The sequence below is a fragment of the Somniosus microcephalus genome, chromosome 2 (assembly GCF_052327205.1).
Source record: "Somniosus microcephalus isolate GS21.2 chromosome 2, FLI_Smic_1.0, whole genome shotgun sequence".
NCBI classification, from domain to species: Eukaryota; Metazoa; Chordata; class Chondrichthyes; order Squaliformes; family Somniosidae; genus Somniosus; species Somniosus microcephalus.
In genome coordinates this window covers 20,964,906-20,991,936 of record NC_140988.1, presented here as the reverse complement: position 1 = coordinate 20,991,936, position 27,031 = coordinate 20,964,906, and the positions used below count along the sequence as shown (strand labels likewise).

The 27,031-nt window shown below is 44.7% G+C and overlaps 1 protein-coding gene across 3 annotated transcripts in view; it reads left to right on the top strand.

Moving 5' to 3' along the window:
* Window positions 1-4,467: 4,467 nt before the first annotated feature.
* The window catches only part of pofut3 (protein O-fucosyltransferase 3), a 60,708-nt gene continuing 38,144 nt past the window's right edge, over window positions 4,468-27,031 (top strand). The window contains exons 1-3 of one of the 3 annotated variants that reach the window (XR_015080913.1): window positions 4,543-4,634; window positions 8,062-8,200; window positions 20,999-21,087. Coding sequence is in view for 1 of the 3 variants with exons in the window: in XM_086007278.1 (XP_085863404.1) it covers window positions 4,515-4,634; window positions 20,999-21,278 (400 nt within the window). In the remaining 2 variants the exon portion in view is untranslated. Of the gene's footprint in view, window positions 4,635-8,061; window positions 8,201-20,998; window positions 21,279-27,031 lie in introns of those variants that run through there. The other 2 variants (XM_086007278.1, XR_015080914.1) reach the window with 2 other exon arrangements.

Genomic DNA, 27,031 nt, shown 5'->3' with positions numbered 1-27,031 from the left:
AGAGGTGCTAACACAGTTGACAAGTTTGGTAAAAACCTGTTATAATAGTTCAGCAGTCCCAGGTAAGCTTTTAACTCAGCCACATTTGTAGGAGCAGGGGCGTCCTGCAGTGCTTGAACCTTATCCTTGAGTGGATGGAGCCCAGTGGCGTCCTCTCTGTGTCCCAGGAACACTGCCTCATTCCCCAGGAAAGTGCACTTACTCCTCTTGAGCCGGAACCCTGCCCTCTCCAATCTCTGTAGTACCTCTCTGAGTGCTCAGATGCTCCTGGTCGGTTCTTCCCATCACCAGAATGTCATCCAGATAGATGGAAACATGTGGAATGCCTTGCAGTACATCTTCGATTGTCCTCTGGAAGATAGCTGAACTAGATGAGACACCAAACGGTAGGCGGTTATATGTAAACAAGCCCTTGTGTGTATTTATGGTGACATACTTCTTTGATTCGTCATCCAGTGTAATCTGCAAGTAGGCATGACTCATATCCAACTTTGTGAATTTGTTTCCTCCAGCCAGGTTTGCAAAGAGATCCTCTGTTTTGGGAATAGGATACTGCTCTAGTTTGGACACCCGATTGACAGTCAATTTATAGTCTCCACAGAGTCTTACCGAATTGTCCGGTTTTAACACAGGTACTATGGGAGCTGCCCATTCTCAACATTTCACCGGCTCCAGTATGTTCTCTCTCAATAGACGGTCAAGCTCAGCCTCTACCTTTGGCTTCATGGCATAAGGCACAGGTCGTTGTTTAAAAAACCTTGGCGGTGCCTCCTTGTCTACATAAACCTTAGCTGGGGGGCCATTAAATGTGCCAAGTTCCTCCTTGAACACACTCTCATGTTCACTCAACACTGTTTGCCCGCATCTATTTGATGTACTGCTCCCCAGTCTAATTTAAGTTCTTTTATCCAGCCCCGACCTAACAGGTTTGGTCCGGTACCCAATACTATAACTACAGGTAGCTGTTCCACTGTGTCCCTGTGTTGCACAGTTACCTTAGCTGTACCTAATGTCGCTACTCGTTCACCTGTATATGTTTTAAGATGCAGGGAGCAAGGCTTTAACTCTGGAACTTTTGCATGGTTCCACAATTTTGAGTACTCTGCCTTGTTCATTATGGTCATGCCGCACCCTGTATCCACTTCAAAGTTCACCTTAGAGTCATTTACTGTCAGTTGCAATGTGATAGGAGCCACTTTTGGAATGTTCTCTAACATGCTATACATTATGAACATGTCCTCTTCTTCCTCAGCTTCCCCGCTGATGTGGTGTGCTCCATGTTTTTTCACTTCTCTCCCTTGGTTTTGCTATCCTCCCCCTTTTGGTTTGGATTGCTCCACAGGTGATTTCGCCCTGCAAGCTCGTATTATGTGTCCTTGTTTCCCACACTTGTAGCACTTTTCCTCCAGAAACCGGCATTCACTCGCCAGGTGATCGCCCTTGCATCTATAACATGCCTTCACATGCTCACGTTGTTGTTTCTGACGCATGTTCAACTTGTGCACAACAACCTGACCTGCAACTTGCGTAGCATTAGCCCTGTCTGAACCCTGTATTTCTTTTACATCTCGGTTCGCTGTGTCTTTGGCTTGAGCAAGTTCCAATGCTTTTTCATAAGTAAGCCCAGTCTCGGATAATAATCTACGCTGCATTCGGTTGTCCATAATTCCACAAACGAGCCTATCTCGCAGCATTTCCTTCAGGTTGTTCCCATAATTGCAATCTTGTGCTAATTTACGCAACACCGCTACATAGTCCATTACGCTCTCTTCCTCTTTCCTGTTCCTTGAATTAAACTTGAACCGCTGTACAATCTCACTAGGCTTAGGGTTGAAATGTTCTTTTAGCAAAGCCACTAATTCAACAAATGATTTGTCTCCAGGCTTTTCAGGACTGAGCAGATTTTTCATCAAACTGTAGGTTTGGCTTCCCACTGAACTAAGCAGAATGGCTTTCCTTTTTCTGGCATCATTTATTTCATTTGCTTCGAAAAAATAACCCAACACTTCACAGTATTCTTCCCAGGTTTGTGCTTGAATATCAAAAGCGGAAACCGTTCCTACCATGGCAGCCATGCTCTCTTCCAGCTTGTAGCTAACTTTAGCTCGTGATTTTGTTGTTTAAACGTCCCGGCAGACTTTTCTTTATGCAGGGTCCTTAAGTTGCCTCGTCGCCAAATGTGATAAATCCATTAAGGAGAACAAGAACTCAAAGAGGCGATATTGTAGAATTAACACGAGTACCTTATTAACAACTGGGAAACACGTTTACAGACAGCCTGCATCAGCATCCTGGCATTGCACCTTGTGCTGACCTATACAGGAAGCAAACCTCTGACCTTAACAGGAAGCAAACCTCTGACCTTAGTAGCAGCATTGGCTACAGCACCGCCTGGTGGATAACCTGAATCATAACATCCCAGATTACTATATCTATCACCCCCAACACCCCTTCCCCTTCGCCTGGCACCTTCCCGTGCAAGCGCAGGAGATGCAACACATGCCCTTATACCTCCCCCCTTCCCACTGTCCAGGGCCCCAAACACCCCTTTCAGGTGAAACAGCGATTTACTTGTACTTCTTGCAATTTAGTATACTGTATTCGCTGCTCACGATGTGGTCTCCTTCACATTGGGGAGACCAAAGGCAGATTGGGTGACCGCTTTGCGGAACACCTCCATTCAGTCTGTAAGGGGGACCCCGAGCTTCTGGTCGCCTGTCACTTTAATTCTCCGCTCCACTCCCAATCAGACCTCACCGTCCTCGGCCTCTTGCATTGTTCCACGGGAGCTCAGCATAAGCTCGAGGAACAGCACCTCATCTTTCGATTGGGCACTTTACAGCCTTCTGGACTCAACATAGAGTTCAACAATTTCAGATCATAACCTCGGCCCCTATCATATATATATTTTTTATCCACACTTTTTGTCTGTGTCTTTTTTTCTTCTCCCCCACATGGCAGCTGTCTTTCATTCTGCCAGCGCAATTTACACTTCATCTAGAGCCATCCTTTGTTTCTTAACCTGTCCCATTACCATCTCCTTTTGCCTTGAATATCTCTTAATGTCTCTTAACCTGTCCTGCCTTCTACCCTATCACTGACCTTCCCTTTTGTTCTTTCACCCCTCCCCCCTTTCCCAGCTCCTACACTTGCTTAAAAATCTGTTCCATTTCCTGCTTTTTTCCAGTTCTGACGAAAGGTCATCGACCTGAAACGTTAACTCTGTTTCTCTCTTTCTGCCTGACCTGCTGAGTATCTCCAGCATTTTCTGTTTTTATTTCACTAAAATAGATTAGCTGGTCATGACCACATTGTTGTGCCTAAATTGGCTGCTGTGTTTTCTACATTACAATAGTGGCTACACTTCAAAAGTACCTAATTGGCTGTAAAGCGCTTTGGGACGTCCTGGGGTCATGAAAGGTGGTATATAAATGCAAGTCTTTCTTTCTTTCCAACAACTTTTGTATTTATATAGCACATTTAAAGGTGCTTCGCAGGAGCTTTATAAACAAAATTTGACACCGAGCCACATAAGGAGATATTGGGGCAGATGACGAAAGCTTGGTCAAATAGGCAGGCCTTACTTGTATTTACATAGCGCCTTTCACAACCACCGGACATCTCAAAGTGCTTTACAGCCAATGAAGTACTTTTGAAGTGGAGTCACTGTTGTAATGTAGGAAACACCAATTTGCGCACAGCAAGGTCCCACAAACAGCAATGTTTTTGTTATAACAACAGAAAATGCTGGAAAAACTCAGCAGGCCAGGCAACATCCGTGGAGAGAAATTAGAGTGACGTTTCGGGTCTAACCCTATTTCAAACTGTTGTGTTGGTTGAGGGATAACTATTGGCCAGGACACTCAGGGATGACTATTGGCCAGGACACTCAGGGATAACTCCCCTGCTCTTCTTCGAAATAGCGCCGCGGGATCTTTTACGTCCACCTGAGAGAGCAGACAGGGCCACAGTTTAACATCTCATCCTGAAAGACGGCACCTCTGACAGTGCAGCACTCCCTCAGCACTGCACTGGAGTGTCAGCCTAGCTTTATGTGCTCAAGTCCCTGGAGTGGGACTATGAACCCACAACCTTCTGACTCTAGAGGCGAGTGTGCTACCCACTGAGCCACAGCTGACACAAGATGGAAGAAAGAGAGGCAGAGAGTTTTAGGGAGGTCTGTATTTCCAGTGTTTTCAGCCCACCAGGTGTGGTTTAGTTTTTCTAACAGTACAATTCTCATGGCAAGGGTGGGGGCGCCAGTAACCAGCCCGACCTCCCCAATTCACTGCTGCAGTTGAGGGAGGGGGAAGAGGAGAGTCCGGGACAGCGCAGGCTCACGGTGACGGGCGGTGAGAGAAGCTGGTGATTGACAGCCTGCACAGCCACTCTGCGGCGCAGCACGGCGTGACATCACAAAGGGGGGTTTCCCGAGTTGCGGCGGAACGAACCAATGAGCCACAGGGCAGAGGCGGGGCACGTGTGGAATCCCTTTTTTTGTTACTGTTGCAGGAATGGAAGGGGAGCCGTGGCCGAGGGGAGAGCGGCGTCGCGGAGCCAGGACCGGGCTGAGGCGCCTCTGGCTGCGCTGTTTGTGTTGCTGCGCCTTGCTGTTTCTCATTGTTACTCTGCAGGTTAGGTGCTTTCAATCCCCTACTTGCTGCTCTCGCTCTGGGCTGGCGAACGGCTTGGCCCCTCCATTGTCACACACAGCCCCTCCTGTTCAGGCAGACCCTGGTCCAGGTATCCCCTGCATCTGTTCGGTGGTCATCTGGCACAGGGGGGCTGTTCCAGTTCACGAGCGTAGTTCATTTTTAAAGTCATCTGTTCTGCCTTCGCTTCTGAATTTGCGTTTTAAATCCCTCTCCACATTTATAATGCAAACTGCCTATGTAAACTTGTCACGCTGTATTTGCACCTTCCTGCCAGTGATGGTGTTGCAGCCCATCCATGACTGGGTGGATTGAAGAAAGGACTTGCATTTATCTAGCGTCTTTCCGGACATCCCAAAGTGTGTTGCAGCCAATGAATTACTTTTGAAGTGTAATAAAAACAGAAACATGCTGGAAACACTCAGGTCAGACAGTATCTGTGATCGTCATTGTGGACAGGTCCACATAGGCACTTTCCATTATAAAAGTGGAGGTAGCAATTTATGAAGTTGACTGGAAGAGTGTGCAGATGTAAAATTTTTACTGTATTATAGATATGCAAAAATACTTGGACTTTATGAATAATGCTTGGTGTGTTAACTTTGCTAACTGTTTGGTTGTTTTTAAATATTAATATAGAATTGTCAATGCAGAAATACTTTAATACAGAAGGTCTACAGGAATTAGCTGGAAAGCACAAGTAAGGTCACAGTACACCCCCTTTTTCATTCAAAGGTTTCCCATTAATTTAACACTTCACTGCATCAATCTTTGATTGAAGTTAACTGACCTTTTCAGGTTTAAAACGTTAGTCTAGTCAATCCAATTGCAGAATTTCAATGTCCATTTTGCTTTATAACAGAAAAGTTGTTGAACCTCCTCCAAATATAAATGGGATGCAGTTGTCTTTATGGGAGAAAATCATTTGAGATCTTTCCTCACTGAACTATATATATGACCTCATTCTCTCATTACTGTTTCTGTTTGCTATTAAGCAGGAAACTGCTTGTCTCTTATATTAGAAAAAGCTCACAGTTATGATTTATAATTTTTTTGTTTGCTGGAAGAAAAGTTGAAAACCTGTTGTAGTTCTGGAGCTTGTAGAGTAAAACTTCCTCCTTAGTGCCAGAGCTTGTAGACTGAGACTTCCTTCAAAGAAGAGTCAAGTCTAAAAAAAAAAAAAAACTTTTTTGTTCTCTAGTTTCAGTCTTCAGAGTTGTTGTACCATTGTTCTCTAACTCCATCCTGATTTGAGGTCCACTTTGACCTACAGTGATCAGATCAACCCACTCGCCATCCCCACATGCGTGCTTGCTGATTTTTGAGGTTTACATTGAGCATGGCAGCTCCTTCTGTGCAACTGACCTTTCAAGACCGTACGTACTGAACTGGGAGAACTGTCCAATGTCTTCAGAAAAACTGACACCCCCACCAAGATAACTGACAACTCAAAAATAGCCCTGAATATAGGCCTGTGACATTTCACCCTGAAAGTGTAGGGAGGCGGGGGCTTGTCATAACCTCAGCTGCAGGTATGTACAACATTCCATTACTTGTCTTGCAAAGATCATGACAAAAATTTGGAAATTTTCCCCTCTTTCTGCAGGGAAACTGCAGATCATTGTGCACTCTCTGTTGCAAAAACATGATTGCTTTTACAGTTGTCGCAGACACAATTCCCCTCTCACCCCAGTTTATTTTGGCACTTTCCCCTCTCCTTTCAATTCACATTGGCATGCTTCTCCTTCCCCCACCCCCCTTGGTCAGCTCATGCTGGCACACTGCAATCCTCCTCCTGCCCCTTTTTATGTGGGCACCCCCTCCTAGTTCACACTGCCACTCTTTTTTTTCCCAACGTCCGGTTCCTACCTGATTCGGCTGCTCTGGAGAATAAACTCTGCTACACGCTGTAGGTGGAAATTCCAGATATTGTAAAACTATTGACTCCAAAATGCTGACTATCAACATTGTCATATCACTGAAATAAAGCTTGTTCCAAACTTGGCACAAGGACTTTATACCGTTATAAAAACAACACTCAGCAGGTCAGGCACCATCTCTGGAGAGCGAAACAGAGTTAACGTTTCGGGTCGATGACCTTTCATCAGAACAGTTAACCTAGTTAGTTTGGTTGAAGACAATCCTGGTTCCAAGCATGATGCTTGATACTAGAGCAGAGAGATGTCAGGTGAAACTAGGCACAGAAGCCCTCCCAACAGTCCTGATATATAATCAAAAGTGACTAGGTACTGTTTGTAATACTATTCCCACATAATTGTATGATCCCAGTCGTGTGCCTACCTTTTATAAATGACTGCTGAGTAAGATATCCTTGGCAGATACAGCAAAGGAGGCAGTTAAGCAGCGCCCAGTGCTTCTAGAGCATCTAGGTTTCATGACCAATCGTAGGAAGTCACAGTTGTGTCCACCACAAGAGCTGTTATTCTTTGGATCCTGCTTCCAAATATCAAAGGGTATTATCTCTTCCCTGTCACCAGTCAAGCCGATTGCCCCATGATTCAGTCCCTCTCTGCTGAAAAGAATTAAAAAGCGGAACTTGACTTGGTACCATTTGTGATTGTACCACAACCAGTGTGAAGCCCAGAGCACACTGTGAGATGGCCTCCTCGAAGCGGCATCTTACAAATTGCCTAAATTCAAGTAGGATGGCCTTGCAACTGCGTTAAGGTGCACAGTGTGAAGTAGAATGACTTCACATTGATGTAAAATGTGCAACGTAGCTGGTCTACCTACATACAGGAAACTCTTTGGTATCCGGCACCTACGGCACTGGGATGGTGCCGGTTGATTAAAAATTCCGGATAACGAAGAGGTATACCTACCAAGGTACGAGAGCCCCGTTGCACAGGTACAGGAGCCCTGGTTACACGGCCACTTGTGCAGGAGTCCCGGTTACATGGCCACAGATCCAGGAGTCCCGGTTACACGGCCACAGGTGTAGGAAACCCAGTTACGCGGCCACAGGTGCAGGAACCCTGGTTACACGGCCACAGATCCAGGAACCCCGGTTACACGGCCGCAGGTGCAGGAACCCCGGTTACGCGACTACTAATATACAGTAAAACTTACCTGAACCTACTCCTGAATTTTGCTGGTTAATAGAGAATTCCAGATATTTAGGTGCCGTTTAAACGAGAGTTTCCTGTACTTGGTTCACTCTGTATGGGTGTGGGGGAAAAAATCCTACCAGATCTGGAGCTTACACAGGTCAGCTTTTGAACATGTTAGTGGTATGGTATTTGCAAATTAAATGATTTTTCCTTGTAAATCAACTTTGAGCTTTGTAACATAAGAACGTTTTTGCTATGTATATCATGGTGTTAACTAGATGTTACTGTAGTTGCTTGTAGATGATTCATATTGCTTATATTTTGCTCTCTTCTTGCAGGCTCTATCCTACAGTAGCTTACGATCTCTTCCTGGCTTTCCTTTCTCCCTGAGCAGCCTCTACCAGTTCCTGCCTCCTGTTGCTGATCCTGTAGTTTACAGCTGATGGATCCTCTTCCAATCCCACTCTGTTTCTCCCGGTATATATCTAAAATGTAGCGTAACGTTTTATTGCTGCTACTAACTTTCTCTTACAGTACCAGCATATAACAAAGTGTACCATGACTAACAGCAATGCCATAACCAAAGCAAAAAACTGCAGATGCTGGAAATCTGAAATAAAAAACTGGAAGAAGTTAGAGATTTAACCGTTTTTAAGCAAGTACAGAGGCAGGGAAAGTGGGGGGTGAGGGAAGAACAATGAGAAAAGTCGGTGATGAGCAGGAGTGATTAAATGACAATGGGGATGATGGTGCAAGGCAAAAGGGAGCGGTAATGGGACAAGAAAAGCAACAAAAGATGGGTCCAAAGGAGGTCTAAATGGTTACAGCACAACCATTATCAGCACCTGCTGTTCAACAAAATGGGAACAGTGGTTGTCATCTAAAGTTGTTGAACTCAGTGTTGAGGCCAGAAGGCTGTAAAGTACCTGATTGAAAGATGAGGTGCTGTTCCTTAAGTGGTCGAAGATCAGCCATGATTTTCTTGAAAGGCGGAGCAGGCTCGAGGGGCTGTATGGCCTGCTCCTGTTCCTAATTCTTATGTTTTTACGTTTGTATTGACCTTCATTGGAACAGTGTAGGAGGCCGAGGTCAGAGGGTGAATGGGATGGTGAATGAAAGTAGCTATTCTGTAACAGTGTTTAGAGCTGGCACTAGGAGCTCAGTGACGAAGCTCTTGAACAACCCCGTTAATACAGTTATTTGTTTTTTATACAAGCAAAATGTTTTATCATAGTTGTTCACTGCAACTGCACCAGTGAGACTTGCCCTGGGATTTAGTCGCTAGTTCTCCGTTTTGGTAACTTGTGTATGAATAAGTGTCAGTAATAAGAATTGGTTTAAAAAAAAATAAATCTGGGGGGGAGATGAGAATTTTTTTTATGCAGCGAGTTATGATGATCTGGAGTGCAGTGCCTGAAGGGGTAGTGGAAGCTGATTCAGTAATAACTTTCAAAAGGGAATTGGATAAATACTTGAAAAGGAGAAATTTGAAGGGCTATGGGGAACGAGCAGAGGAGTGGGACTAATTGGCTAGCTCTTTCAAAGACACGATGGGCCAAATGGCGGCCTCCTGTGCTGCACGATTCTATGATTCTAACTTACTGACTCGTTTATCAAAGGTTATTCATTAATGGGGATTGCGTAGGCTCTGCCTACACAACCTCAAATTGTGCCGTGCTCTGGACTAATCTCAATATCCAGAGAAGGACAGAACAAGAAAAGCTATTTAGTCTACTTAGACCTCTCCTTCCAATACTATTGCGAGCTCCTATCAAGTTATTTGATGTCCTGAGGGAGATACCAAACTTGGAGGAAAGTTTCTCTCGAGATAAAATGTATTTGAAATTCTCCCTCAATCCCCATTATAATTGCACAAAACTTCCAGGATATCAATTTAATTTTATAATTTACACAGGGTGTCAAGACCATGGCTAGCTTCAGGTGAAGTGAGGTTACATGGAGAGGGATAAATGGATCAGGACATGCAGAGTTTAGTCCTCGTATTAAAGTCCTACATTCTGTCCTTCTCTTCATGGAGTACGTGTGTTGCCCATTTTCCTAGTTTGGTGTCATCTACAAATTTGATCACTGCATTCAAGTGGTTCATTGAAATCCTAGTTACAGCACTGCTGTTGTATAGGTCGTTAAGGTAAAGGAGCTATCTATTTAAAATAGAAGGGTAGCTATCTATTTAAAATAGAAAGGTCTAGATTTAAGATGGTCGCATTCTCTGTTGTGATGCTACGGTCTTTTGTGTTTAGCAGACATCGGTTGCTTTAATGAGGGCTTGATGGACGAGAGGGTGAGCTCTACCCTGGAGTTTGAATTTAATGGCGCACAGTAATGTTGTAGCAAAGGCAGCCATGTGCTTCCACATACTGTACTGTGACTTAGGAACGTGACCGTGCCTGTCCATGACTCTCAAAAATAAAAATCTTGCAATCACCGTGAAGCAGCTATAGTGTAGAAAATGGTGGCCTGGTGCAATCTGCACTTCCCTCCGTGGTTGCGTTTGAGGTGCTTCAGTTGAGTTGCAGAAGGAAATTTCAGTGCTGAGCTTGCCGTATTTGGCTTGGTGAAGGAATGCTTCCTTTCCATCTCTGGGAGAATTTACTGATCTCCTATTACAGCTAGTCGTGATCTTGGGGACATTTGAGAATCCAGACTAAATATAAATTATTGTTGGGTACTATATTAAAAAAAATAATAGATGCTAAACTGGTTAAAGCAATATTAATTTTGTTTTCCTCTTCCTCCTTTCTCGGAACCCTTTTGTATCTTTTTCCATCTCCCTATTTGCATGACTGAAGTCAGAAGCCCTGAAATACTCCCATTCTGAAATGTACTTTATCCATAACTCCACAGATTCTTTTTTTTTTTAACGTGGTGCGTGTTTGTGTTTTTAAATCGGAGATCAGTTCAACTCGATTCTCAGTCAGCAAAAGAGCGTATTTTAACAGCGGGGCAATATTTAATTCTTGCATGAACACCAGTTCCATCCAAACTTAAATCTATCATTGTAAATGGTTCTCCCTCCTCAGCTGCTAGGCCCCTTCCTTTCAAAACCATTTCCTTTACCCCACCCCCTTCAGAAAAAGAACACCCCTAACCCCTCTGTCCTCACGACCTCCCTTTCCTTTAAAGTCCCTGAACATGTTGCCTCTCAAATCTGTGCCCCTTTCCTGCAACACCATGTTTGAATCTCCAATCCGATTTCTGGCCCACCACATTACTGAAACAGCCCTAACCATAATCACAAATGACGTTCTTTGTGACTGTGATCATGGTATATGATTCCTTCCCGAACTTGCTCCAACCTTCAACCACACCATCCTCCTCCAGCGCTGCTCCTCTGTAGTCCAGATCAGTTGGATTGCCATCACCTTTTTCCACGTTTACCCATCTGATCATAGCCAGAGCACCTCCAGCAGTGGCCTCTCTTCCTGCCCTCGCACCGTTGCCTCCAGATTTCCCCAAGGAGCTATCTTTGGCCAACTCCACTTCTACATCTACATGCTGCCCATTGGCAACATCTCCCGCAGTCATGGAGCCAAGTTCCACATGTACGTTGATGACACCCAGCTCTACCTCCCTTGACCCTCCACTGCCTCTGTGTTGTCAGACTGCTTGTCTGACATCCAGTCGTTATTCAGCCACTATTTCTTCCAGCTGAACATTGGGAACACCAAAGCCATCGTTTTAAGCCCCCTCGACAAACTTTGTCACTGATTCCGTTCCCCTGCCCAGCCATTGTCTCAGGTTGATCCAGATTGTTTGCATTTCAGCATTCCATTTGCTTTGAGCTGAGCTTCTGACCCCATATCCTCTCCATCACAAAGACTGTCTACTTCCACCGCTGTAACATTGCCCGCTTCCGTCCCTACCTCGGCACATCTGCTGAAATCCTCATCCATGCCTCCAGACTCGACTATTCCAATGTTATCCTGGCCGACCTCCCATCTTCTACCCACCATAAACTTCAGCTCATCCAAAACTCAGTTGCCTGTCTCCTATCCTGCACCAACCTGGCTCAGCTATCACCTCTGTCCTCGCTGACCTACATTGGCTCTCAGCCCCTTAACGGCACAAATTAAAATTCTTATTCTCTTATTTACACACCTTCAAGGCCTCGCCCCTCCCTATTTACGTAACCTCCTCCAGCCCTACAACCCCTCCTCCAAACTCTGGCCTTTTGTGTACTCCCCGCTCCCCCTTTGGTGGCTTTGCCTTTAGCCCCCTCGGCCCCATGCTTTGGAATTTCATCCCTAAACCTCCTGCCTGTCCAGGTCCAAGCCCCTCCTTAAAAACTCACCACCACCCCCACCCTATCCACAATATCGCCTCTGAATTTTTCTGTCTGTAGGCCTCTGTGAAGCACCCTGGGACCACCTGTTCATCAGATTAGAAATTGAGCTCCTTTGATTCTGACACTGCGGCTTTAGTAATTGATGCAAAGCTTTTAGATGTTCTGTTAATCCGGTGTTGAGGAAAAGGCTGTTCCTTGGTAATGCTCCGATTCTTATTGAGCAACGATTTGAAGCCTCTAATACCTTCTATTGCACAAGGAGACACGAGATTATAATGTACAGAGTGCGAAAGCTTGATCTAAACAATCTTCCTGAACGTGCATTCCAGTAATTGGGAATAAAGCTCCCTATGCACACTCTGTTTAAGGCCTCAAATCCAAATCCTGCCCAGGGCGCTGTGCGAGTGTATGTATGTATGTGTGTGTGTGTTGTTTGGTATCCCTTTGACTCTTTATGAAGCAATGAATATGGGTATTGTACATGCACCGTTTATAAAAAAAAAAAAAAAAAACAACTTAGTGAAGTACTTACAATTCCTACTTTGAATAGTCAATCCTTGGGGGCATTTTATTAAATTTGTTATTCAATATAACTTGGTGGTTACTGAGACTCCTTCTGTGATGGGTATTTGTTGGAAATGATTAAAATCCGGTTTGAGCACAGAGCAGGATTTAAAAGGAGTGGACTTAAACAGAGTGTTTTATTTGGAAAGAGTGGGACTTCGGAGAAGAGAGGGAAGCAGTTGCTGCTTTTTGCCTCCACTACTTGTAGTGCTTTGTGTTACAGGTAGATATTTAATTTCAGTACCCTTAACTTAATCTAGATCAAGTAAGTAATCAAGAAACTACACTGTAAACTAAGTTACCTAATTACAAATTGAATTAAATAAAACAAGGTCATATAGGGATGACAGTGGTGTGCCACAACTGCAGCATGTGGGAGTTTGTGGAGAGCATTGTGATCCCGGATAACCACGTTTGCAGTAAGTGCCTCCATCTTGAGGAACTTCAGCTCAGAGTTTTTGAGCTGGAGTCTGAGGTGCAGACATTATGGGGCATCAGGGATGGGGAGAGTGAGCAGGACACTTGGATCCAGGAGGCAGCCACACCCCTTAGGTTAGGTAGTAGTGCAGGTCTGTTTAGTAGTCGGGGACAGGAGGGTGTGACTGCGACTCAGGCAGGTAAGGGGACCCCAGGTGTTGTGCTGGAGGAGCCTCAGCCTCTGCCCTTGTCCAACAGGTATGAGGTTCTTGCTGCCTGTGTGGATGAGGGAAAAGCCTGCAGGATGGATGAGCAAGCTGACCATGGTACAAGAGGCCATTCAAGTGGGGGGAGTGAAAGGGAATGTAGTGTGGTAGGAGACCGTATAGTCAGGGGGATAGATACTGTTCTCTGCAGCTGCGACCGAGAGTTCCGAAGGTTGTGTTGCCTGCCCGGTGCCAGGGTTAAAGACATCTCCTCGTGGGAGGGGGCGGGTCCAGTTGTCGTGGTCCACGTAGGAACTAACGAAATAGGTAGAACTAGGAATGAGGTTCTGCTGAGGGAGTTTGAGGAGCTAGGATCCAAATTAAAATACTGAACCTCAAAGGTAATAATCTCTGGATTGTTACATGAGCCATGCGCAAATTGGCATAGGGACAAACAGATTAGAGGTTTAAATACGTGGCTCAAAGAGTGGTGTGGGAGGGAAGGGGTTTCAGTTCATGGGGCACTGGCACCAGTACCAGGGAAAGAGGGAGCTGTTCCGTTGGGACGGGCTCCACTTAAACCGGCTGGGACCAGTGTCCTGGCGAACCGAATAACTAAGGCAGTAGACAGGGCTTTAAACTAATGAAGGGGGTGGGTGGGAGGATTCAGGAAAGAGTGAATTTAAAAGCAGCAAGAGAAATGTCAAGGCTCTAGAGCAGAGTAGAGTTTTGGGTAAAAATAAGCAGTGTGGGTCAGGAAGGGACAGAGTGAGTAACAAAGGCAATAAGGCATCAGTGACTAAGGTGACATCAGGGAAAAATAGAAATAAGTCAAAGCTAAAGGCACTATATCTGAATGTGTGAAGCATTCGCAACAAAATAGATGAATTAATAGTGCAGATAGAAATGAATAGGTTTGATCTAATAGCCATTACGGAGACGTGGTTGCAATGTGGCCAAGGTTGGGCACTAAATATTCCAGGGTACTTATCTTTTTGAAGAGATAGGCAAAATGGAAAAGGAGGAGGGGTAGCCCTGATAAAGGATGGGATAAAGACAGCAGAGAGAAAGGATCGTCACTCCAAAAATCGAGAAGTAGAATCAGTTTTGGTGGAGCTAAGAAACAGCAAGGGTCAGAAAACATTGGTGGGAGTTGTTTTCGGCCCCCAAACAGTAGTTGTAATGTAGGGCAGAGTACAAATCAGGTAATTAGAGGCGCATGTAACAAAGGTAATGCAGTAATCATGGGGGACTTTAATCTACATATAGACGGGGCAAACCAAATTTGCAGTAATAGTAACTACATTAAAAGGTATGACGTGCAAGGGGTTTTACTGTGTGGGTGTCTTGGGTTCGTCAGTTATGCCTCTGACTACCCCCTTTGAGCGGCTCGAATTGCTCGCCCCTTTTTGAGTTCTGACCACCGGACTTATTTGCAGGTAGCGATATAGAAAACGAGCAGACCAGTGGTTTGGTGCAAAGAAAAACCAAGATTTTATTACCAGAGAACGATTCTATACAAAGGATAATATGGATGCAGTACACTTACACTTAACAGGGATGGGAAATAAATGGCACATCGAGGGAAAATGACTAAAATGACAATTTTAGCAATCCCCTTAACTCCCACCCTCTAAACCTCGCTGGGCTATCTTATGAGGGGTCAGAATTCCACGCTCAACAGTCCGAGTCGTTTAAACAGACGAGAATCTTGCTTCTTTGCCCTGCTGCCTTTCGATGCCACGTGGTTTCAGTGCTGCACAGGGCACCGTCCAGGTAAAAATACCCCAGTAATAAAATAGTATCTGGCAGGGTATTTCACCTCTCGGGACGGGCTCTTCTTCGTAGGTCCTCTTCCTGGGGTGGTGGCAGGTAGGGCGTGGGAGGCAAGGAGAGAGAGAGAGAGCATGGCTTCCTGAGGGGCTATAGTTATACTCCTCTCGGTAGCCCTTATCTCTCGCGCTAAATCAGCTCATCCTTTGTCTGATTTGAGCGGGTTGGAATTGAACAAAAGGTGCCGATCTTGGCCCATCGACTTAGATGGCCGGTAATAGCTTCTAACGGTCCCATAACTGCTCTCCTTTGTTCAACAGATTCCTAGATGGGGCCAGCCTAACCTGGATGGCTCCGCTGATCGTTTGGATCGTTTGAGTAAACAAGCTTGATGGCCTGTAAACGGGGGCCTGAATGCAACTGAGTTTGCTCCCAATACATAAATGTAAAAGTTCTGTCTGGTTTCGTGATCTCGCAGACATCAAAAATACCCAAGCTGTTAGCTTGTCACAGAGTCCACAATTGGAACTTACAGGCTTTTGGTCACGAGGTTGACCGCAGCCATTTTGTGTGCCCCTGGATTTTTAAAATCAGTCCAACCAGGGTCTCTTTTAATTAAATAATCTTCGGGGGGGGAACTGCCTGAATTTTGCGAAACTTAGTCGGTAGAGAAACAATGGCTAGCATTTAAAGAATTAATACATAATTTACAACAAATATACATTCATTTTAAGGCACAAAAACCCCACAGGAAAATTGATCCAACAGTGGCTAACAAGAGAAGTTAAAGATAGTATTAGATCAAAGGAAGAGGCTTATAATGTTGCCAACAAGAGTAGTAAGCCTGAGGATTGGGAGGATTTTGGAATTCATCAAAAGAGGACCAAGAAATTGATAAAGGGAAAATAGAATGAGTAATCTAGCGAGAGACATAAAAGCAGACTGTAAAAGCTTCTATAGGTTTGTAAAAAGGAAAAGATTAGCAAAAGTAAATGTGAGTCCCTTGCAGGCTGAGACAGGAGAAATTAAAATGGGGAATAAAATGGCAGAGAAATTAAACAAATACTTTGGGCAGGATTTTCATTGAGCCATGTAGGTGGGATTGGAGGCATGTGGAGGGTTTAAAATCTTGAAATCAGGGGGCACGAACCCATCCTGCCCCAACCCGCCTCCATGCCAGTTTCAAAGGAGGCGGGTACCCGACCCGCCTCCCCGAGGCGGGAAGGGGATTAGTGCCAATTCACTGCCTGTTAACAGGTAGTTAACAGGCAGTTTTTAGCCTAATCCCTATTTTTATTGGTGAAGTGTGGGATTCCCGACGGCTCCAAACCACACCAAGTTAGCGAGGCGGGCCGTCGGGATGAAGGGCTTGGAGGGGTCGAGATGTCCAGTGTTCAGGTGAGTGATAGGTGCAGAGGTAAGTGTGTTTGATGTGTGTAAAGTGTTTAAAGAAGTTTTACTTACCTGTACTTACCTTTACAGCCTTCCTTCCTTCAGGTCTTGGGAGTCCCTCATCTCACTGGCACAGAAAGCAGAATGGCTGCGATCTGTCAAAATCTGCATCATTCAGCTTTCTGTTCTGGAGAGATCTCTAAATCATCCTGAGAGGAAGGAATTAACTTAGAGTACAGATTGTCTGTGTTTGACAGCTTCAAACAGCTGTGAGACGCTGATATTTCATCTGTCAAAAGGTCTTGACAGATGAAATGTCAATCTGTGACGTCACCTGTTGCCGGGTGGCCCTTAATTGGCCTGCTGAGCTCGCTGGGTGGGCTCAACAAGGTCAATCAAGTGAAAATCGCGTGGGTTGGCCACAATTCGATGGAGGCGGGACTACAACCCCGGAAGTTGTAGTCCCGCCTCGTACACACCACCTCAATGAAAATCCAGCCCATAGTGTCTGTCTTCACTGAAGAAGATGCAAAGAACTTCCCGGAGATAGTGGAGAACCAAGGGTCTAGCGAGAATGAGGAACTGAAAGAAATTTGTATTAGTAAAAAAATAGTACTGGAGAAAGATTGAGAAATGTTGGTGTTCAGAGGGACCTGGGTGCCCTTGTACACGAGTCACTGAAAGTTAACATGCAGGTACAGCAAGCAATTAGGAAAGCAAATGGCATGTTGGCCTTTCAAGAAAATTTGAGTATAAGTGTAAGGATGTCTTGCTGCAATTATATAGGGCCCTGGTGAGACTACAACTGGAGTTGTGTACAGTTTTGGTCTCCTTACCTAAGGAAGGATATACTTGCCATAGAGGGAGTGCAATGAAGGTTCACCAGACTGATTCCTGTGATGGAGGGATTGTCCTATGAGGAGAGATTGAGTAGACTAGGCCTATATTCTCTAGAGTTTAGAAGAATGAGAGGTGATCTCATTGAAACATACAAAATTCTTAGGGCTTGACAGGGTAGATGCAGGGGAGTATGTTTTCCCTGGCTGGGGAGTCTAGAACCAGGGGTCACAGTCTCAGAGTAAGGGGTCGACCATTTAGGACTGAGATGAGGAGAAGTTTCTTCACTCAGGGTGGTGAATCTTTGAGCCTCAACAGCCCTCTGGGCTAGAGAATTCTAGTCATTGAGTGTATTCAAGACAGAGAGCGATAGATTTTTGGATATTAAAGGAATCAAGGGGTATGGGGATAGTGCAGAAAAGTGGAGTTGAGGTATAAGATCAGCCATGATCTTATTGAATGGCGGAGCAGGCTCGAGGGGCCAAATGGCCTGCTCCTTTTTCTTATGTGGGATTATTTCTGTCTATATTGTAATAAGTTAAATTGTCTCGACCATTATAGGCTAAATTTATTTGCTTAGGATTGTAAAGAAATGTGACTTTCAGGCCATCCAAAATTAAATGAATTGAAAGAAGTTACTGATGGTCTGTTTAGCAGAAGCACCAAGTTTTATCTTGCATTACTGTGAACTTGTTTTTTTTTTGTTGTCAAAATCCCATATTTGTTGGTTCCAGTTCACGTGAGTATAATAAAGTATTTAATTTCAGAGACGCACTGTTTCCAGGGCACAGCAAGAATTTAGTTGTGATCAGTAAGCTACCCATGCTTCTGTGTGAGTTGAACAAAATATGTAAATGTGTGATTTTATTGCTGCAACTTTTTGAAAATGGTAAAATTGAAAAGAAAAGACTTGCATTTATATAGCGCTTTTCACAAGCACCGGACTTCCCAAAGCACTTTACAGCCAATGAAACACTTTTGAAGTGTAGTCGCTGTTGTAATGTAGGCAACGCGGCAGCCAATTTGCGCACAGCAAGCTCCCACAAACAGCAATGTGATAATGACCAGATAATCTGTTTTAGTGATTCAGGGCCAGGACACTGGGGAGAACTCCCCTGTTGTTCTTCAAAATAGTGCCGTGGGATCTTTTACATCCACCTGAGAGAGCAGATGGGGCCTCGGTTTAATGTCTCATCGAAAGACCACCTCCGACAGTGCAGCACTCCCTCAGTACTGCACTGGAGTGTCAGCCTAGATTTTTGTGCTCAAGTCCCTGGAGTGGGATTTGAACCCACAACCTTCTGACTCCGAGGCGGGAGTGCTACCCACTGAGCCACAGCTGACATGTAAAATATGATTGCTACAGGACGTGGAAGCTTGCTACTTTGAACATCATTCCATACTCACGGATTGGGATGTTCTGTGTGTGTTCCACACTCCCAACACACTGTTTCTGGGATGACTGATTTTTCAGCAGTCCTCTGTTGATAGTGAGGGCCAGCATCAAGCTTTATCTCATTGTTATTTGACAAAGAGGAAGAAATATTGCTTTGAGAAGGTGAAGTGCGCAGATGGAAAGACATATGGGTATGTCGCGCAGGCTGATTGTCAAACGGATGAACAGACCGATCACTGTCAAACGGATGAACAGACCGATCACTGATACAATACGGCTTAACAAAGAAGTGCAATATTAGTTGCAAATATCCAACTTTTCTTGTAGCTAAGCATTTATTAAATATCCTAGCGGGGTTTCTTGTAGCGTCAAGAGATTAATGTAGAATATCTTAGATGGTAGGAATTTAAAAGCACATTATGTATAAAATTCTGGAGGTTTGGATAGGTTTCAGTGTGGTGTCTGCTCATGCTGGTTCTTTTGATGAGCTGCTTAAACATGATTTAAATATTTATAAGTGACTGTGAAAAGAAATTTGGTTTCTATCTGCGCTCATTCAAAGGCAACACACTGCCGTAGCTAGGCAGGGTAAGAAATTAAACACGAGCCCTTTAGTAAGAGAAAGTTCATACGTTTGAACATAAACTTTAGTTATCATTATGAATGGTATGGTTTTAGGAGTGAGCCTTGGCTCGGTGACTGTATTCACGCCTCTTGAGTTGGAAAGTCATGGGTTCGAGCCCCACTCCAGACAGCCCTGGCAAGCAGGAGATCAGAGATGTGGCCTGTGAATACTGGGCTGACAGCCAGTGAGGTACTCTCGTCTGATGGCAGCGGAGTGAGGCCTCTTCCCCCGTCCCCAGCCTTTCCACGTAAATGAAAAAGGGAGAAGTGTGTTACATAGAAACATAGAAGATAGGAGCAGGAGTAGGCCATTCGGCCCTTCGAGCCTGCTCCGCCATTCAACGAGATCATGGCTGATCATCCAAACCCTAGCACCCGGTCCCTACACCGACAGCCATCCCACCCAAGCCCTATCCCCGTAACCCCACGTATTTAATCCCCCCTAACACTAAGGGCCAATTTTTTTTATCATGGCCAATCAACCTAACCCGCACATCTTTGGACTGTGGGAGGAAACCGGAGCACCCGGAGGAAACCCACGCAAACACGGGGAGAATGTGTGTGGAGTTTGCAGTCACCCGAGGCCGGATTTGAACCCGGGTCCCTGACGCTGTGAGGCAACAGTGCTAACCACTATGCCACCGTGTTCCTGGGACGTGGGAGTCGCTGGCAAGGCCAGCATTTATTGCCTATCTCTAATTGCCCTTGTGAAGGTGGTGGTGAGCCGCCGCCTTGAACCACCGCAGTCCGTGTGGTGAAGGCACTCCCACAGTGTTGTTAGAAAGGGAGTTCCTGGATTTTGACCCAGCGATGATGAAGGAATGGTGATATATTTCCAAGTCAGGATGGTGTGTGACTTGGAGGGGAACTTGGAGGTGGTGGTGTTCCCATGCGCCTACTGCCCTTGTCCTTCTAGGTGGTAAAAGTCGTGGGTTTGGGAGGTGCTGCCGAAGAAGCCTTGGCGAGTTGTTGCAGTGCATCTTGTAGATGGTACACACGGCAGCCATGGTACGCCAGTGATGGAGGGAGTGAATGTTTAAAGTGGTGGATGGGGGGCCAATCAAGCGAGTTGCTTTGTCCTGGATGGTGTCGAGCTTCTTGAGTGTTGCTGGAGCTGCACTCATCCAGGCAAGTGGAGAGTATTCCATCACACTCCTTACTTGTGCCTTGTAGATGGTGGAAAGGCTTTGGGGAATCAAAAGGTGAGCCACTCGCTGCAGAATACCCAGCCTCTGACCTGCTCTTGTAGCCACAGTATTTATGTGGCTGGTCCAGTTAAGCTTCTGGTCAATGGTGACCCCCCAGGATGTTGATTGTTACGGAAATAACCCAGAGCATGATTTGCTGGATGTAAAAGCAGTGGAAGAAATGGGTTGCTGCTTGGTATGGAAGAGGGAAAAGAAGAATGTGTGTGTGTGTGTGTGTGTGTGTGTGTGTTTAGTTGTTGGCATGGATTGTAGTCAGAAATTGATCCAAGTTTTAGGAAAACTCTCTTCACCATCTCAATCTGAAATGCCTTTACTAGTGCTATAATTCAGTGTTCTTGTAGCAATAGTCTGTTCTAGAAGGGTTGCTCAGTGGGAATTGTTACTGTAAGGCCTGATTTGTGTGTTATGTATGTTAGTACTTTGAACTGCTTGCCAGGAGAGGGAGGGAGATTATTTCCCCCCAGGCTAAAGTGTGTTGTTCATTACTGCATGTAATTTAAAACTGCTGCACCAACGCAAAGCTTTGCATGACTTGAGTGTTCATATCTGCAGGTGGTGGTTGAACTGGGACAATTTGAAAAGAAGAAAGTGAAAAGTGAGAATCGGCACAGCGAGGGACTGGAGGTTTGGAGTCATGTTGAGAAACCAAATGATTTACTGAACAGCGTGAAGAGAGTTTCTGCCGTGGGCATCCAACATCCCATTATTCTGTGGTGGTCGCCACTGACCGGTGAATTGGGCCGATTAGGCCAGTGTGGAGCAGATACCTGTTTCTTTACCATAAATAGGACCTATCAAGATCATCACATGACACGGGTATTCCTTTTTTATGGTGAGTTCTCATTAAATTCATGGTCTGCCTTGATAGCTTGATATATGTTACGTGTACAAGAAAAGAGACACTTGGGTATAGTATATAGAGGCTGATAGTCAACTGGGGCAAAATGGGCAGTAATGGACTAGCCACCTGTTATGTTGAAGTCAATGGAAAGGAGAATCAGGCGGAGTGTATAACAAAAGCAAAATACCGCGGATGCTGGAAATCTGAAATAAAAGCAGAAAATGCTGGAAATACTCAGCAGGTCAGGCAGCATCTGTGGAGAGAGAAACAGAGTTAACGTTTCAGGTCGATGACCCTTCGTCAGAACTAGAGTTTATAACCTGCGGCTCCTGTTTAACATTCACAACAAAGGTGAATTTCACCACCCTAGATCTTTAAAGGGTGGAATGAGCCGTGGGAATTCTTTTTTTACACGGGGTATTGAATATAAAAACAAGGAAGTGCCGCTAAATTTACGCAAGACCTTGGCTACAGTTGGAATATTGTGTGGACTTTAGGGAGCACCATTATTGGAGGGATATTGGATCCATGGGAAGGGTACGGTAAAGATTCAGTGGACTGATAACAGAAATGAGAGGTTAAGCTCTGGAATTCCCTCCCTAAACCTCTCCGCCTCTTTACCTCTCTTTCCTCCTTTAAGATGCTCCTTAAAACCTACCTTTTTGACCAAGCTTTTGGTCACCTGCCCTAATTTATCCTTATGTGGATCAGTGTCAAATTTGTTGTCTTTAATATACTCCTGTGCAGCACCTTGGGACATTTTACTATGTTAAAGGCGCTATATAAATACACGTTGTTCAAGTTATGAAGAAAGGTTTGTAAAAACTGGGGCAAATTTCCCTGGAACAGGGAATCTAATAGATATATTCAAAATCGTGAAAGGTTTTGAAAGTGCCTTGGGATGTTTTACTATGTTAAAGGTGCTATATAAATACAATGTGGTGTTGTTCTTAAACAGTGAAAGATTGTTTGCACTAATTAGTAGATGGAGGCCAAAACTCAGTATCACTAAAAAAAAAATGAAAATGGAAGTTAGAATTTTTTTTCATACGGGGTTAATTAAACATGGAATGCTTTACAATAATTTTGAATCTGAGATCGATAGATTTTTTTTTTTGTTGGCCAAGGATATTAAGGGATATGGAGCCAAGGTGGGTGGATGGAGTCGGGATACAGATCAGCCATGATCTCGTTGAATGGCAGAACAGACTCGAGGGGCTGAATACTCCTGTCCCTATGTTCCTTTACTACAAAAAGGCATATTGGGGATGAGACTGTAGCATAATGCTGAAGGGAGCAGGATAGGAATTTGAAAAAGAGAATAAAAGGATGCAGGAAAAGAGATGGGGAATGGGATTAGAGTACATGTAGTTAACTCCATCTCCCTGTGAGATTGAGTAGAGTGGATTGGGAAAATAGATTAAAGGGTAAGACGATACATGATCAGTGGTGTACATTTAAGGAGTTATTTTACAACTTCCAAAAAATATATATTCCACTGAGGAAAGAAGGGTGTAAAAGAAAAGACAGCCATCCGTGGCTAAGTAAAGAAATTAAGGATAGTATTTGACTAAAAACAAGGGCATATAAGGTAGCCAAATCTAGTGGGAGGATAGAGGATTGGGGAAACTTTAAAAGACTGCAAAAAATAACAAAAAGATTGATTAAGAAAGGGAAGATAGATTATGAAAGTAAATTAGCAAAAAATATAAAAACAGATAGTAAGAGTTTTTATAGTTATATAAAAAGAAAAAGGGTGGCTAAAGTAAATGTTGGTCCCTTAGAGGATGAGACCGGGAAATTAATGGTGGGAAATATGGAGATGGCAAAAACACTGAATATTTTGTATCAGTCTTTACAGTAGAAGACACTAAGAATATCCCAACACTGGACAAGCAGGGGGCTATAGGGGGGGAGGAGCTAAACATGATCAAAATCACTAAGGAAGTGGTACTCGGTAAAATAATGGGACTCAAAGGTGGATAAATCACCTGGACCTGATGGCTTACATCCTAGGGTCTTGAGGGAAGTGGCGGTAGGGATTGTGGATGCATTGGTAATAATTTTCCAAAACTCCCTGGACTCGGCAAAGGTCCCGGCAGACTGGAAAACTGCTAATGTAACACCCTTATTTAAAAAGGGCAGTAGACAGAAGGCTTGAAACTATAGACCGGTTAGCCTAACATCTGTGGTAGGTAAAATTTTGGAGTCCATTATTAAGGAGACAGTAACAGGACATTTGGATAATCATAATTTAATAGGACAAAGTCAGCATGGTTTTATGAAGGGGAAGTCATGTTTGACAAATTTGCTGGAGTTCTTTGAGGAAGTAACATATAGGGTGGATAAAGGGGAACCAGTGGACGTAGTGTATTTAGACTTCCAAAAGGCATTTGACAAGGTGCCACACAAAAGATTATTGCTTAAGATAAAAAATCACGGGATTGGGGGTAATATTCTGGCATGGATAGAGGATTGGCTATCTAACAGAAGGCAGAGAGTTGGGATAAATGGTTCATTCTCAGACTGGCAATCAGTAACTAGTGGTGTTCCGCAGGGGTCAGTGCTGGGTCCCCAACTCTTTACAATCTATATTAACGATTTGGAGGAGGGGACCGAGTGTAACATATCAAAGTTTGCAGATGATACTAAGATGGGAGGGAAAGTAGTGAGTGAGGAGGACATAAAAAACCTGCAAGGGGACATAGACAGGCTAAGTAAGTGGGCAGAGATTTGGCAGATGGAATACAATACTGCAAAGTGTGAGGTTATGCACTTTGGCAGGAAAAATCGTAGAGCAAGTTATTATCTTAATGGCAAGAAACTGGAAAGTACTGAAGTACAAAGGGATCTGGGGGTCCTGGTGCCCGAAACTCAAAAGGTTAGTATGCAGGTGCAGCAAGTGATTAAGAAGGCCAATGGAATGTTGGCTTTCATTGCTAGGGGGATAGAATATAAAAATAGGGAGGTATTGCTTCAGTTGTACAAGGTATTGGTGAGACCACACCTGGAATACTGCATACTGTTTTGGTGTCCATACTTAAGAAAAGACATACTTGCTCTCGAGTCAGTACAAAGAAGGTTCACTCGGTTAATCCCGGGGATGAGGGGATGGACATATAAGGAGAGGTTGAGTAGATTGGGACTCTACTCATTGGAGTTCAGAAGAATGAGAGGCGATCTTATTGAAACATATAAGATTGTGAAGGGGTTGGATCGGGTGGATGCGGGGAGGATGTTCCCGATGATGGGTGAAACTAGAACTAGGGGGCATAGTCTTGGAATAAGGGGCTGCTCTTTCAAAACTGAGATGAGGAGGAACTACTTCACTCAGAGGGTGGTAGGTCCATGGAATATGCTGCCCCAAAAAGCTGTAGAAGCTACATCATTACATAAATTTAAAACAGAAATAGACAGTTTCCTAGAAGTAAAGGGAATTAAGGGTTACGGGAGGCGGGCAGGAATTTGGACATGCGTCTAGGTTCGGATCGGACATGGCCCTGTGGGTAGCGGAGCGGGCCCAGGGGCCATGTAGCCTGATCCTGCTCCTATTTCGTGTGTCTAATTCTGTTAGATTCAGGAGATGGTTCTGTGATAGTAGATTGGCGGTTAGGATCAGATCAGCCATGATCTTATTGAATGGCGGAGCAGGCTCGAGGGGCCGATTGGCCTACTCCTGCTCCTATTTCTTATGTTCTTTTCTCGAGGCTGAATGACTGCTCCTGCACTATAATAAAACTTCACTGCTAAAATGCCACCTTTTTGAAGTGCTGTTCGTTGGTGTGATTAATTAATGTTAAGTATGTAGCGTTAGTAAGTAGTTGAGTAAAATTTAAACGTCCTGCTGGTTTGTAGGAATTAATTGACAATACTGACTTGAGATATTTTTAGAAGAAATTCTGAACAATGTATTGCGAACAATCTCGAGATTCCTGTTGATGGGTGAAAAAGAGTTGGTTGGTACCAATTAGTCTAGCTGGTGTGACAGTGGTAATGGTTGAAGTATCTATATTATACAGTGACAAAGGCTTATTTAAACAAACTCCCTATAGGATGATTGAAAGCATCAGTTACAACGTGGTCGGTTGTAACTGGGTCCTGGTCTGGGTATTTTTGGACAGTCGCTCTGTGCTGCCCTCCCAAAGAGCAAGACGGTATCAGCTTGGCTCTGTTGGTAGCATGCTTTCTTTGGAGTCAGTAGGGTTCAAACTCCACTTCCACCCTTCCACTAACACTGCAGTGCAGCAAGGAGGGCAAAGGGACACTTCGGCCACCTGGGAGGAGGCTTGTATGGAGTATAAACACTGGTATAGACTTGTTGGGCGGAATGGCCTGTTTCTATGCTGTAGATTCTATGAAATTCTGTACAGTCTCCACTATCTATAGGTTTTTGCAGCAGCAGCAATTTAATCTGGTTTTTGTTTTGGGAAAAAGGGATCTCTTGTGCATTACTTTTAATCTTCATCACTTGGCTTCCAAAGATGTAGGTGTTAACCCTCAGGTGACCTCCATAATCTTTATAAGCCCTTTTTAAGTTTATTCATTCACGGGATGTGGGCGTCGCTGGCAAGGCCAGCATTTATTGCCCATCCCTAATTGCCCTTGAGAAGGTGGTGGTGAGCCGCCGCCTTGAACCACTGCAGTCCATGTGGTGAAGGTACTCCCACAGTGCTGTTAGGTAGGGAGTGCCAGGATTTTGACCCAGCGACGATGAAGGAATGGTGATATATTTCCAAGTCAGTATGGTGTGTGACTTGGAGGGGAACTTGGAATTGATGGTGTTCCCATGCGCTTCTGCCCTTGTCCTTCTAGGTGGAAGAGGTCGCGAGTTTAGGAGGTGCTGCCGAAGAAGCCTTGGCGAGTTGCTGTAGTGCATCTTGTAGATGGTACACACTGCAGCCACGGTGCGCCGGTGGTGAAGGGAGTGAATGTTTAAGGTGGTGGACGGGGTGCCAATCAAGCGGGCTGCTTAGTCTTGGATGGTGTCGAGCCTCGAGTGTTGTTGGAGCTGCACTCATCCAGGCAAGTGGAGAGTGTTCCATCACACTCCTGACTTGTGCCTTGTAGATGGTGGAAAAGCTTTGGGCAGTTGGCTGAGTCACTCATCGCAGAATACCTAGCCTCTGACCTACAGTATTTATGTGGCTGGTCCAGTTGAGTTTCTGTTGAATGGTTACCCCCAGGATGTTGACGGTGGGGATTTGACACTGGTAATGCCGTTGAATGTCAAGGGGAAGTCATTAGACGTTCTCTTGTTGGAGATTGTCCTTGCCTGGTGCGAATGTTACCTGCCACTTATCAGCCCAAGCCTGAATGTTGCCAAGGTCTTGCTGCATGTGGGCATAGACTGCTTCATTATTTGAGGAGTTGCAAAAGGGCTCTTAAACTTGGAAATCGCAGTGTTAGCTTATCACCTGCTCTCTTGAGTGAAAGAACTAATGGAAGAGTCTGAGATGGGTTATACATGAGAAAGTGTCATACAATGTTTCCAAGTTACCATACACACCTTAAAGAAGCTGTTCCCCTCCATGATGGTTCAGATGATATAGGCGTGCCCATGTAGTCTTGGGTTGGCCAGTGTTCTGTTAGCATACCCAGCTGGGCAGCAGTTGGGTGGACTATGCCGAACAAGACCTCAGCACCTGACTACAGAGGAGAAAATTCAGGGTTTCGGCTCCTGATTGGACAGAAACCTCTGCTAGAAACCTATCTTTTGGGGAAAAAAAAACTTGTTCCCTGGATGT